Below are 13,716 nucleotides of genomic sequence, written 5' to 3'. Positions count from 1 at the left end.
TGGAGTTTTGCTTTATCCAATGTATTCTTTTCAATCACTATTTCAACTAACATACCCATTCTGAATATATTATTTTCTGAGGAACGATGGTAGGACCTTTACCATTTTTAAAAGCACCTTGAAATGAAGTACTACTCTTTTGACGAAATGAAATAAAACTAGAAAGCCTCTAAATTATGTGAACCGACCTGAGACCTGCGGGTATAGGGCGGTATATATATCCAATAAATAATAATAGATAAATAAATCTACAATGGTACCTGCTGAGAAACAGATGGACTTTTTAAAATCTATATATTTTCCCCTACTCTCATCGTAGGCCAAAACTCTAGTAGGCAATGCTAGGGCAAAATCTCTTTGAAAACCAGAGCTTTGCTCTTTGTACCCTATTTTACAATATATCACATAGGCCAACCACATTTGCTCACACATGCACACACACATATAGAGAGAGACTGAAAGGAGTTTCAGGCAGTTGCTTGGCAATCCCGTTCCCCATCTGTCGCTAGAGCATCGTAAATCCCAACTCCATGAATTGGCTGTTATCGGGCTTTGCTGCTGGGTGGAAAGATGGATTACATTGCAACCCTTCATCTCTACCCTCTCTTCGCCATACCCACATACTTCTGCATTCATTTGGTGTCCCCGTTTTTCCATCGCCTGGCTCCCATGGCTGGTCATTGTACAATGGCGCGCACCTCTCACAATGCTGTCCTGCAGTGTTATGTCTGCACATGCACTTCCCATGGACCTGTCAAAGAAAGCAACAACAACACACACATTCAGAAAACGATAAAGCGCTAAAATGCACTAGCTAAGAGGTCTTTTTGGTGGAAGAACACGCATTCATTGCATCCCAAAGGGCTGCTCTTTGGAACCCTCTCCACTTGGACGTCCAAAATTTGGAAGGGGTAGAGAGACGACGGTGACTCCTGCCCCTTTCCCAAGCCCAAAGCTCCAGGCCCCATTGGCCACAGCGTCTTCCAGCAGTTCCAAGATGGATGGCAGTGGCAATATCTTGAAACAGCCTGATCTGGTTCTACTGGAGAAGGCCTAGCTACAGGCTTACAGGTGACATGCTGAAAGAAATGTGCACCTATTCTTCCTTCTGAGAAGAAATGAAACCTCGAGGGTCTGAAAAATCTGCAAAAATGTGAATCTGCACCTAATGCTTTAATGCAGAAGTGTGTCACTAGCTCTCACCTGGCCACCTCTTTGAGAGCAAGCCTACTTGGGTTTTAGCAGGACACACAGGCACTGACAGCCTAAAATAATTATTTAGTGGGCGTTTGTTTTCATTGCAGAAAGCCTTAAAAAATAAATAAATAAAAGGTAAAGGGACCCCTGACCGTTAGGTCCAGTTGTGGACGACTCTGGGGTTGCGGTGCTCATCTTGCTTTACTGGCATACAGCTTCTGGGTCATGTGGCCAGCATGACTAAGCCGCTTCTGGTGAACCAGAGCAGCACATGGAAATGCCGTTTACCTTCCCACCGGAGTGGTACCTACTTATCTACTTGCATTTTGACGTGCTTTCTAACTGCTAGGTGGGTAGGAGCTGGGACCAAGCAACGGGAGCTCACCCCGTCATGGGGATTTGAACCACCGACCTTCTGATTGGCAAGCCCTAGGCTCTGTGGTTTAGTTCACTTTATTTTCCTTTTCCCTCACATTTTCAAATGTCTTTCTCTCTTTTGTTTTCAAATGTGATTTTTAAAATATGGAAGAGGTCTCCCAGTCACCCCCCTCTGTATTGGTTGTGAGATGAATGAAAATTGAGCTGAATGGGCCCCACTGAGTTCAATTTTCCAGTCATCAAACACCCCCCCTGCACCCCTAAATTCCTTCCACCGCCCTCTCTTGCACATGGGGTTGGGGTACCAGATGTTGCAGCCGTGCAGCCATGCTTCTGCCTCACTGCATATTATATACAAAAGTGGAGCCTGAGATTTCAGTTCTGACTGAGGCATGAATCTAATCTAAATCCCTTTAATCTTGCTACTAATGCCACTGGCAGTTCTCTATGGTGTTTAAAGGGGGGGCAATTGTGTTTCATCTGCTGCAAGGCCTATACATGTTGTTGCAGGTGAGAAACTGGTGAGACATATTCTTAAAAAATAAATTTATAGATACATCTCCTCTACGCTCCTCTCTGCTACCCTTCACCAGCTTGCTCCCTACAGCAATCCCCCCCCCCTCTCCCTCTTTCCTAATCCCTTCAGATCAGATATGAGGACACAGGCTACATGGCTGATGCCACTGCTCCTCTAGAGCCAGCTGGCAGATTTTCTGTGCCCAGAGCAGTTTGCTGCCTCCTCACGGAAGACTGAGCAGAGACTTCGGGGTATGCATTTCTCTCCCTCTCTGCACTTGGCTGTAGTCAGCCTCAGGGGAGGATGGAGGGGACAGAGTACATTGTACAGGAAGCCTCTAGGGAATCGTAGAAGAATGCCTGTGTTCAAAACCCTGAACCTGCTTATAATTTGAGAAGGGAGAAAGAGAAAGAAAGAAAGAAAGAAAGAAAGAAAGAAAGAACAACTGCATCACTGTCACCTTAGTATTTCAGTGTGTGAAGACTTCTTTTAAACCAAATAAGTTATACAGTCATACCTTGGAAGTCAAACGGAATCCGTTCCGGAAGTCCATTCAACTTCCAAAATGTCTGAAAACCAAAACACGTCTTCTGATTGGCTGCAGGAAGCTCTTGCAGCCAATCAGAAGCCGCAGAAGCCCCTTCAGATGTCCAGCTTCTGAAAAGTTGCTCGAAAACTGGAACACTCACTTTTGGGTTTAGATCCTTCGGGAGCCAATTTGTGCGGGAGCCAAGGTGTTTGAGATCCAAGGTACGACTGTATATCAAGCAGAGATGGGTCAATGGGTCGATTTTGGTTTCTCACAGTTTCTCACTTTTCCAGTCTTAAGTTTGGTTCTCTACATTTCTAAATCAATTCCACCCCTCTCAAAAAGTTTAGCATGGATAATACATGTTTGCAAACAATTATGCCTACTATACAGAAAGTCAAGTTTCCTGATATAATGCATTTTCATGTGTTGTTTTCATGACTATCTACTTGTGCCTTGTAGGCCTCCTTCCAGCAACTCCTGCAGCCAAGCTGGTGCCAAATGTATTGCTCTGTTTTCCTTTGGATCACATCAGCAAGGCTGAGATGGGGGTCTTGTTGTCTGGGCAGCCCAGGACCTCCATACACACTGCGCAGTCTTGCTCCCTAGGGAGGTCACTTTGGTGCTGCTAACACAGAGACTTGACTTCACACCTGAAGGCACACTCCATTGTCTCTCAAGACAGACAGACACCAACAACAACCCAAGTATATGCATTTTTGTACACATCATTTGGCTGGAGAACTGCAAAATTCAGAGCAGAATGTGTTTCAAAGGATGGATGTGTTTCGATTTGCATATTGTTTCAGAAAGTGCAAATCAAATAAGTTTGTTGTCAGCTGTGAACTGAATCAAATTTCTCCTCCATCCCTAATAACAAGTGCAGGACTGAAAAAAAAGTTGGATGGGATAAAACAGGAACAAGAAAACCACAATTCCGTGCCAAGGAAAAAAATTATGACTCAGTCCTGTTGAATGCTAGGGACTTTCTGGTTAATTCAGAAGTAAAACATTTTAAGCCAGATGCATCACTTAAAAAAACAACAACAAACAGCCTTGAGAACCATGTAGACTTCATTCCTCTGTATGTCTGGCATGACAGACACTTTGAAAGAGAAATATTCCTGTATCTTTTTGATTGGATGAAGAACTGGTGGCTTAAAAAACCAAAAACGATATTTGCTTGCTTGCTTGCTTGCTTGCTTGCTTGCTTGCTTGCTTGCTTGCAGGTGATATAAAACTGGGAAGCAATTTGGCAGCATTGATAGGACTAACATTCCTACATAATTTGTACTTAACAGCATTATAAATATTATTATTTATTGTATTTCTATACCTCACTTCATCCAAGGATCACTGAACATAGCTGTCAACGTTTCACTTTTTAAAATGGAAATTCCCTTAGTCTGAATAGGATTCCTTGCAAGAAAAGGGAAAAGTTGACAGCTATGTCACTGAAGTTTACCACAGCAGGACAAGAGGGAACACTTGGTAAAATCTGGCAGATTTCTTTTTATGTTTGAGTGCTGGGATGTGGGGAGGCAGGATAACAACAGTAGGCCCAACCCACAAGCTACATGGGTTTAGTCTATTTTTTGAACAAGACTTCTATACTGTGAGATTTTACAGAGCTCTCAAAAGAGTTCAACAAGATCTTATGATATCCTACTGGAAGGCACTCCTGCAGCCATGTGACCCCAGCAAGTGAGGCACTGGTTCAACAGGCATGGTTGGGGGGATGGGGACAGTACCTTCCCATTTTGCCTCAGGTGGCAAAAAAGGACAGGTCATCCCTGGGTATGCTTTAGCATGTATGTACGCTGTGGGTCAAACCACATAGCGTAGGACTTGCCAATCAGAAGGTTGGTGGTTCGAATCCCTGTGACGGGGTGAGTTCCTGTTGCTCGGTCCCTGCTCCTGCCAACCTATCAGTTCAAAAGCACATCAAAGTGCAAGTAGATAAATAGGTACCGCTCCGGCGGGAAGGTAAACAGCGTTTCCGTGTGCTGCTCTGGTTCGCCAGAAGCGGTTTACTCATGCTGGCCACATGACCCGGAAGCTGTACTCCAGCTCCCTTGGCCAATAAAGCGAGATGAGCGCCACAACCCCAGAGTCGGCCACGACTGGACATAATAGTCAGGGGTCCCTTTACCTATACCTTTACATGTGTATACTCTAGCCCGGCCCATTTCAGGCCTTAACTATCAGATTCCCTCTGACTTTTTGGGGTTGGCTTAGAGCACCCAAGAAATAGAACCAGGATTTGGCTTAGCAGATGCAAGGGCTATGCAGATGGTGTCAGACCCCTACTCTATATATGTTGAAGTCAAGGCAAGCAGAGACCCAGTGCTCTCCACCCATGACATCCCTGAAATATGCATGTCCTTCCTTCCTTCCTTCCACACACACACACTCACCATAACGATAGGCATTTTACTGGTATATAATAACCAGCATCTTGAATAATCCCCAGAAGCTAACTGGCAGCAAATGGAATTGAGCAAGAAGAGGATTAATGTGCTCCCTGTGATCTGCTCTTGTCACAACGTTTTGATTTCTGGACCTCGATCAAGAATTCCTTTTGTTCCCAGCCATCATAATCATGATGGTAAAGGAATGGAAACTACAGTTTCATGGTGGGGGTGGGAAGGAGCAGATTGGCTGGAACATTTGTGACGCAGGCTATTGTAACGCAGACTTGTGTTTCCATTTGGTTTCATCTTATCCTTCCTTCCTCTTGTGTTTCTTCACTTAGCCTCTTTTATCCTGCTGATGATTCCTACTGTTGTTGCTACCATTGGTGCTATTTCTTGGCTGTCATTAGTCAATGGGGGCGGGGGTAGGTTCCATTGACTGAAGTTTGGGTACTGGAACCTTTCCAGAACTGGGCATCTGATGCCGATTCACTGAAAATGTTTGTCATTTGGCTACATGTTCACTTTGTACTGCTGCCAAAGCAATTTTGGACACAGAGAGATTTGCATATCATCATCAGCAAGTCACTTGCAGGCCCCAAGGAACGGGCAAGAATTCATATTGGGTTTCATGCAAACCAATACAATTTCTCACCTGCCCGGGAGTTGGGCAGCAACTTCTTCCAGCTGAAAAGGCATATTCAGTAGGACAGGATGGAAGTGTTACCTGAGCTCCTGTCTTCTAACATGGATGAATGAAAGGGAAACTTTGGGCCTTTTTACATATTCAAGAATCAGGCATTGTCTGAAGCCCTGAGCAGATATTCAGTAAATGTGTTGTCTATGTGTGTAAGCAGGGTTGGGATTGTTCGCTCTGTTCCTATGCCTGACCTACACAGTCATATTCACCTGCAGAGAAAAGCAACAGGTAACAATGACCCCGATACAACACATTAGTTGAAGAGTACAATGGGGGGAAATGTAGGTATAACCCACCAAGTTTTTGACATTTTGTCATTCCAGAAGATTCTAGAACAATTCTTGTTTCCAATGTTTTTTGACTGTTCCAAACTAAATTGATTGCTTCATTTTTTTAAAAAAAATGTGTTTAATAGCAAAAAAATTCCTTTAACAAAGACACAAGGCCAATTAAACCAGTTTATTAGCCTTTACAAGTGTTTCCAATCAGATGTCTCTCTACCAGCAGGATTAGTGCTGATTTTCCACAGGAGATGAAAGTAGCTACAAGGTCGCAATTAAATGATTAAAATAACCCAAACCCACCAGTAGCCAAGCGGTTAAGCAATCAAATCAGTCCCCTTTTAAATGTCCCATAGACATTCCTTTGAATATTTATTTATTTAATCAATTTATATCTCACTTTTGTTCCTGAAGGAGCTAAGGGTGGCAATAAGAGGGTTTGCCTAAAAGTTAATATTAGGAAAGAAAATAAGTGAATCTGGGCTCTGACTCCAATGTATGGAATGATGACAGGACAAAAGAAGGAAGTTTAGTTTCACAGAACCCACTATGTTAAAAAGCACAAATTTAAGTCTGTGGGCTCATTTTCTATATTATCTTTCAAAGACTTGTGCCTATATATATATCTTTGGATGCATACAAACATTACTGGGCATCCTGTGTCCATGTGCTACTTCAGATCTAGTTTTCGCCTTGGCCTTCTTATTAGCTGAAATTTCTATATAGCTTTCCAGGCTTTGATAGCTCTTTTGGAGTGGACATTCTGCTTGGTATCTGGTTGCCTTTGCAGCCAAATGGCCACAATATGGTTTCTCACTTCTCCTATGCCCTGGTTTTGTTTTGTTTCTTGAATATGAGTTGGTCGTTTGCTTTCTTTTCTGTTTGGACTAAATGACTTTGGTAACTGTTTGTAACCTTGCAACTGCTAATGGATGGACCACTCTAATTCCAGCTTGGGTACATTCCTGCATGGTGACTGGACTACTCATACTTTCGGGTCATGTTGTTTGGATGCCTGATTATCGTCTTCCAAAGCAACTACTTGATTCCTGACTCAAGAATGGAAAGAGAAATACTGGTGGACAACAAAAGAAGTTTAAAGATGCTCTCAAGGCAAAAAAGTAACATACCGGTAAGTACTGATAACTGGGAAATACTGGCCTGTGAGTGCTCCAACTGGAGAACAGCTTTTACCAAAGGTGTCATGGACTTTGAAGAAGCACAAACTCAGGCCGAAAAGGAGAAACGAGCTAAGAAAAAGGCACATTTGGCAAACCCTCACTGGGATCAACTCCCACCCGGAAACCTATGTCCCCACTGTGGAAGGATGTGTGGATCCAGAATTGGCCTCCACTGTCACTTACGGACTCACTGTTAAAACCATGTTCATGAAAGACAATCTTACTCAGCTACAAGTAATTGCCAAAGAAGAACTCATACTTTTTTTACTCAGCCACACTACTGTGACTCTGGTGCCTATCATTTTCATTACAATTATAAGGACTTGGTCCTTGTTCAGGGCTTGTTCACACATTATAATAAGGCATAAACCTACACCTGGTTGTTAGGAACATCATGAGGAGCCATTACTGTCCTTCTTTTACCAGGCTAGTATGTAGGTTGCGGGTTTTTCTAACAAACACTTTTCCAGCTGCTTTCCACCTGTTCCAGATAGAAATCAAATGCACATTTATAATTAATCTGGATTCCCATGGGAATAAAAGCAGTCTGGGAAAGGTGGTGATCTGGAGTGGGGAAACAGCCACCAGAGGAAGGGTTTAAAATCTGTATTACCAACTGCTACATTTCCACTAAAAAAAGAATCTTCTTCTGAGTATGTTTTTCCTAACAACAACAAAAAAACCCCAGTGTTACATGTATTTTCATGCAACAAATAAGTTTCCTCTTCATGGACAAAGGTTTATGTGGGCAACTTTTCAGATATAACAACTCAGAGTCTTTTCACCCTAGCAGAAACTAGTCTGAATCATTCCACAAGCTGAATGTCTCTTTATTTCTTGGGTTAGTCAGCTAATTGGCATATACAGTCAAACTTCCCTCCCAATAAAAACATGTTCGGTGAATTGCAAGCTACAACACACAGTAGCTCCTGTGGTATTTGGAGGTCACACAGACTGGCAAAGCTTAGATCAGATAGTGTACAAATTCAGTTGCTTGTGGGATTATGAGAGGGAACAGAACAAAACTTCTCAGAGAGGAAGATAATGTTTGCAAGGGAAAGCGACAGCCAAGTCACCAAGATGAAGGCCGAGATAGAGAAAAACTAGCTTTACCTTACACAACCCAGGTTTTTGCTCAGCTACCCCAACCAACAATTCTACATGAGGTGGATGGCATATAAGAACAAAGCCCATAAGCAGAATGTGATAGCATTAGCACTCTCCCATTCATGTTCCACAGTGAGTAGGGATGGGGGAGACATTTGATTAAGTTTGCATTTAAAGGCGAACCTACACAAGTTGCCCTTTCTCAAGCAATACACAAATCAAAATACAGCCATTCTTCAAAATTTGCAGATCTCCGATGTTGTTTCACAATGTTGTTTTCCAAATGAATAGTGGTGTTGGTGTGTGTGTGTGTGTGTGTGCGTATGATAGGGTAAAGGGTGTATAATGATGCACAAATTCATGAAGATAACATACAAAAATGCATTACACCGGCAACTTGAGGAGCAGTTAAAACCTCTGTTACCATCTTCCTGCTTTGCTTTGCTATTGCTCCCCCATGAAGGGAGAAAAAAGATGCTGGACCATTCTTGGAGGACACTGGACCCACCCACCACTGATTTGTAACAGCTGGCCTTGACACCAGACTTATGGGTGGGGTGAGGAGGTTAAAGGGGGGGAATTATTGGTTTGAGGTGAATGATTTTTGGACTAGGGAGGCAGGGTTGAGGGTTTTGTTTATTTGCCAATTAGTGGGCCAGAGTATTGCTTTGTTTATTATTTGAGTATTATTAATGTTGTTTGCTATTATTAATAAGGCTGGAATGTTCTTTCCCCCCATAAATGTTATGTTAAATTAAATATTAATGTATTATATGCCTCCCCCTATATTATATATTAATATTATATATATATATAAATTCTTTTTGCTATAAGTTGCTTGATAAGCAACAAGTATGTTTAATAAATAAATAATAATAAATAAAATAAAATTATATTTGGGGAAAGTGCTTTGGAAACATTGCAAATGTGGAAGTCTAAGAAGTGGCAAAAAGCAGTGCTGTGCTTCAACGGCACCTTCAAGGGCAGCTCTACTCTACAGTAGTCAATCCTAAAAGTTATAAAAGAATGAATTAGCTTAGTAAACTCCTCCTACTCCAGTAAGATGCAAAACCTATATTACTGATGAAGTTGACAAAAGGTGCTCCTCACCACTGTTAATACCTGTCTCTCCACAAGTACCCCTAGGTGCCTGATCAGACAGAGGGAGGACCACTTCCTTCAGAGCCAATCTTGGATATATTAAATATCTTTAACAAGCAGTGTTCTTGCTTGCTTAAAATAAGATGTTCCATGATATCCCAGTCATTGATTTCAAGGGATATTTCACATCTTTAATAATGACACTCTCTTTTGTCCATTTTCTTTGGTATATAAACATTAACAAAACTAAGTGATTACCCTGCTTGTGCCATCAAAAGTGAGATTATAGACTAGGATTTTTATTAAGGACTGGTTATATGAAATTCTATGGTGTTGTTTACTGCTTCAGATATGAGGCCCTTTCCTTTTTTTGCTGTCATTGACTGTCATGATCCATTATATACCATGGCCTTTCCAAACCACGGTGTCTTTGTACAATGAATGCAAAGTTGTTACTCATTTTTTTTTAGTAGGTCCAAACATCTCAATTCCTCTTAAATTGTCCTGTAGTGAGGACACCACACCTTCCTTGCACTCAAAACTGCAATGTATTGCTGCACAAATACCACAAGCTACCTATTGGAGAGCTCCTGTGGTAATTACCCTGACTTGCAACAATTTGTGAACCTCTTTAAAAAAAACACCCAACCTCTATTGGATGAACAAACAATCCACAGCTTAATCTACTGCTATTTAATGCTATTGGCTGTGGCCACTTATGTGATTCTATTTATGTGTGTCCCATGACATCATAGAATCATAGAGATGGTACAGGCCAGCTCAGTAAAGGAAATCCAGAGCTGGAGCATCTCCAACAGATGCCTGACCACCTTCTACTTCAAGACCTTCGGTTTCATTGTCAAACTGTTCTTACTGCGAAAATGTTTCTCCTACTGCCTACTGGAAATCTATCACCCTGAAACTTAAACCAATTGGATCCAGTCCCAAGGATGCAGAAATCACATCATATGCGCTGTATGCAATACTGATGACAAAATCAAGCAGGTCATCACAGCCAATCTGATCAAATCACAACATCTGCAAGTGAAACTTCAGAGTAAAGGCAAAGATGAACCAGCGACAAAAATGGGAGGTATTTTTCCACATTCAAGAAAACAAGCTGAAAACTCAAAGTTAATTCTAAAAAAAAAAAGTCTTAATGTATCTGGATGCATTCTTCCTATTAAATTCTGGGGAATTTATGAATTTTAGTTAAACAAAAGAATTCCGTTCCATGCTGGATGAAGTCATTTAGTGGCACAACATTTAGAGGAAAATATAAAAGAGAAATCCAGCTAAGGTTTACAATCACTGTGCCAAGAGCGTGGGCCATAATGTGTTTTCTCTTGGGCAGTGTGTTTATTCTTCAACCAGCTGCGTTAATTTAATGTGTTATTCATCTTGTGAGGCTTCAACACTTGCATATTTAGCTGTTTGCTTTCCTCTTATTGACTCATTCCTTAAGTGGACCCATATTTCCTGTGGGTGGAGTTTAATAACATCCTTTGTTGCTAGGATACCGGGGGTGAATCCTAGATGTATGCCAGAGCTGTGGTGGTTCAGAATTTTTCTTAAAATATTGTGGAACTCATACAGTTGTTATTTGTCCTCCTGACTTCTAAAACAATGAAATGGAAGCAAGGAATTTCCACCTCAGAAGAAAGCAAGGCAAGATTACAAAAACCTAGAGGTATATGAAGCTACATTGTGAAAGGAATCCTGGACTCTGTAATGTCATGTATCACCAAGATTGAAGGATTCTAAACTACTTTGGCTTTTAGATTTCTTTAGAGAGCCAAACAAGGAAACTGGCAGAGTTCAGCTGTTAATTGGTGCTGCTCGCTTCTGGTTAAATGGGCTGGATTCTGATTTTGGAACCTGAATCTGGAGAACTTTCTAAATATCTCAGGGTGAGGGGCTTTAGTTATCATTACTTCCCTACCATCCTTGTCTTCATTGCAGTGTGTAATTTTCTTTCCATTTCCCTTCCTCCACACATACCCGGAGCTCTGATTCAAATGCTTGTCATGCAAGAACCTTATGCATTTCGGTTTTTCTGGCCCACACTGCACAGCTGATAACCATGAGCCATGGCTAAAGCACGAATTCTTTGGGCCTGATACAAACTTGTAATTCAGAACTTCTTTCCCCTTTCTTCCCACGAAAGGCCCTGTCTGTTTTGAAAAACCAAAAGGTTGACTGGCAGAGACCCCCCCCCAAATGTCCCTATTTTCCAATCCCAGATTTACAGAAGCCATCCCAGTTTCTGACTTGATCCCAGAATGTCCCGCTGTTCCTTAGAACGTCCCTATTTTCAATGGAGAAATATTGGAGCGCATGGAGTTATGTGGCACCTGAGCCAAAGAGATAAATAACTATACAATCTTTAGAAGACATTTGAAGGCAGCCCTGTATATGTTTCATGTTTCATGATGTTTTTATACATGTTGGAAGCTGCCCAGAGTGACTGGGGCGTCATCATCATTATAAAATAAGGACATCACTATTTTCATTGGGGGGGAAATGGAGGGTATGCTGGTGTCTAGAATGACCAGTTCATGCACTGCTGAGAGAAATTGGGGGGTGGGGGTGGATTTCCTTCACAAAAAGAGAGTAAAAATTTTGCTTATTGTTATTGAAATAGAAATACAATGTACCGTATTTTTTGCACCATAACACTCACTTTTTTCCTCCTAGAAAGTAAGGGGAAATGTCTGTGCGTGTTATGGAGGGAATGCGTACGGGTGGCATGCCTACGGATTTTCCTCCTCTAAAAACTATGTGCGTGTTATGGTCGGGTGCGTATTATAGAGCGAAAAATACGGTATTTCACCGTGGTGGCAAAGACAACAGGGAACTTAATGTGCCTGCTCTGTTTGCTGACCAAGTGTGGCTAACTGTTAAGAAGCATCTCCAGGTTTCTTGATCTCCCTTTTTATGGTTCCTGATCTTTAAACCGGATTTGGAGTGGAAAGCTCTTCAAGCAGAGGACAACTCCAAGTATAAGACTGTCCTCTGACAGGCCTTCAAAATAGAGGCTTTTCCTCTGTAAAATAAGACACCTATTTGCCTCATTTCAGTTCTCTTTGTTTAAACTACTGATATTTCTTTCTACCTGATTTGTATTTATAGTAGGCATGGCAGGAGGTCATGTCTGTATAATAACTGTGTGTGCATGACAAAAGTTATTTGGACACTGTTCCATGTTTCGTTCTAGGGAAGTTCTCCTTTGGCCTCTGGCAATCTGAGGCCTAACAGATTTACTCACATAGGTTCTGGGGGCTACAAACCATATCAGCAGGAGGGATGGGGAAGCAATCTTGTGTTTACCCCAAAATTAATTGTGCCCCAGAAACATTTAAGTTGGGCGCTCGGAAACCCCTGAGGGGTTCTCCAAGTGTTCAGCTAGAACGCTTGAGGGGGGAAACTCCCTCTCTCTTCTGCCTTCCTTTCTTCTCTCAAGGACAAGTAAACTCACCTTGCGAAAAGCAGGGAGGTGAGCAGCAGGCATAGGGAAAGGTGCTAGAGCCCAATAGGAGAGACCGGCAAAAACCACTCCTTGGTGCTGTGTGCACATTTCCCCATTTGAGTAAGGATGTGTGTGGAGGGAGGCTGCGACTGGATTGCAAGATCTATAAGGAGGACCTAGCCCAGGGGTAGCCAATGTGGTGCCTTTCAGATGTTGCTGGAGTGCAGTTCCCATCAGCCCCAGCCAACAGTCATGGTTGATGGGAGTTGTAGTCCAACAACATCTGAACAGGTCCATGGTGGCTACTCTTGGCATTAGTTCATGGATGTGCCCAGGCTGTACCTGCCCCAAAAGATCTATCTGGCTCCATCCTAGTTATTCTTATGTCACTTCTTATTTTTGTATTTATTTTGTCCAGTTAATTTCTGTTGGGTTTTTAAACAGTCTTCCATGTATGATGTCCGGAGATCGGGAGGTGGGCGTGGATAGGCCAAAGGGGCTTGGCGTGCATGAGGTTCTTCTCAACCCCTGGCTTAGAAGGCCTTAGCAGTAGCGCTGCTTCTGTCTCCAAGCATCCCACCTGACACAGCAATAGGCTTTTCGCTAGTTTCATCATCACCTGCCAAACCCATTTTAATCAACTTCATTTTAAACTGCTGGGAAAGATAAACACTGAGAAAAGGGTTCTTACAAAAAAAATTTTTGAACATGTAGGTAAATGTAAGTCACAAAACCCAAATGAGCTTTGCAAATTTGCCCTCATTCTGTCATTTTGTTTTAGATGTAATTATAAACTTGTTCCCAGCTTATCCAAAAAACGACTAATTCCCAGACTCCTTGTA

The 13,716-nt window shown here is 42.1% G+C and overlaps 1 protein-coding gene across 1 annotated transcript in view; it reads right to left on the bottom strand.

Moving 5' to 3' along the window:
• The window catches only part of LOC128408388 (netrin-4-like), a 51,106-nt gene that overhangs the window by 15,156 nt on the left and 22,234 nt on the right, over positions 1-13,716 (bottom strand). Inside the window, exon 4 of the mRNA XM_053378033.1 lies at positions 625-751. Within this exon, the coding sequence (XP_053234008.1) occupies positions 625-751 (127 nt within the window). The remainder of the gene's footprint in view (positions 1-624; positions 752-13,716) is intronic.

Source organism: Podarcis raffonei, chromosome 2, assembly GCF_027172205.1.
Source record: "Podarcis raffonei isolate rPodRaf1 chromosome 2, rPodRaf1.pri, whole genome shotgun sequence".
NCBI classification, from domain to species: domain Eukaryota; kingdom Metazoa; phylum Chordata; class Lepidosauria; order Squamata; family Lacertidae; genus Podarcis; species Podarcis raffonei.
This window is presented reverse-complemented; position numbering and strand designations above follow the sequence as displayed.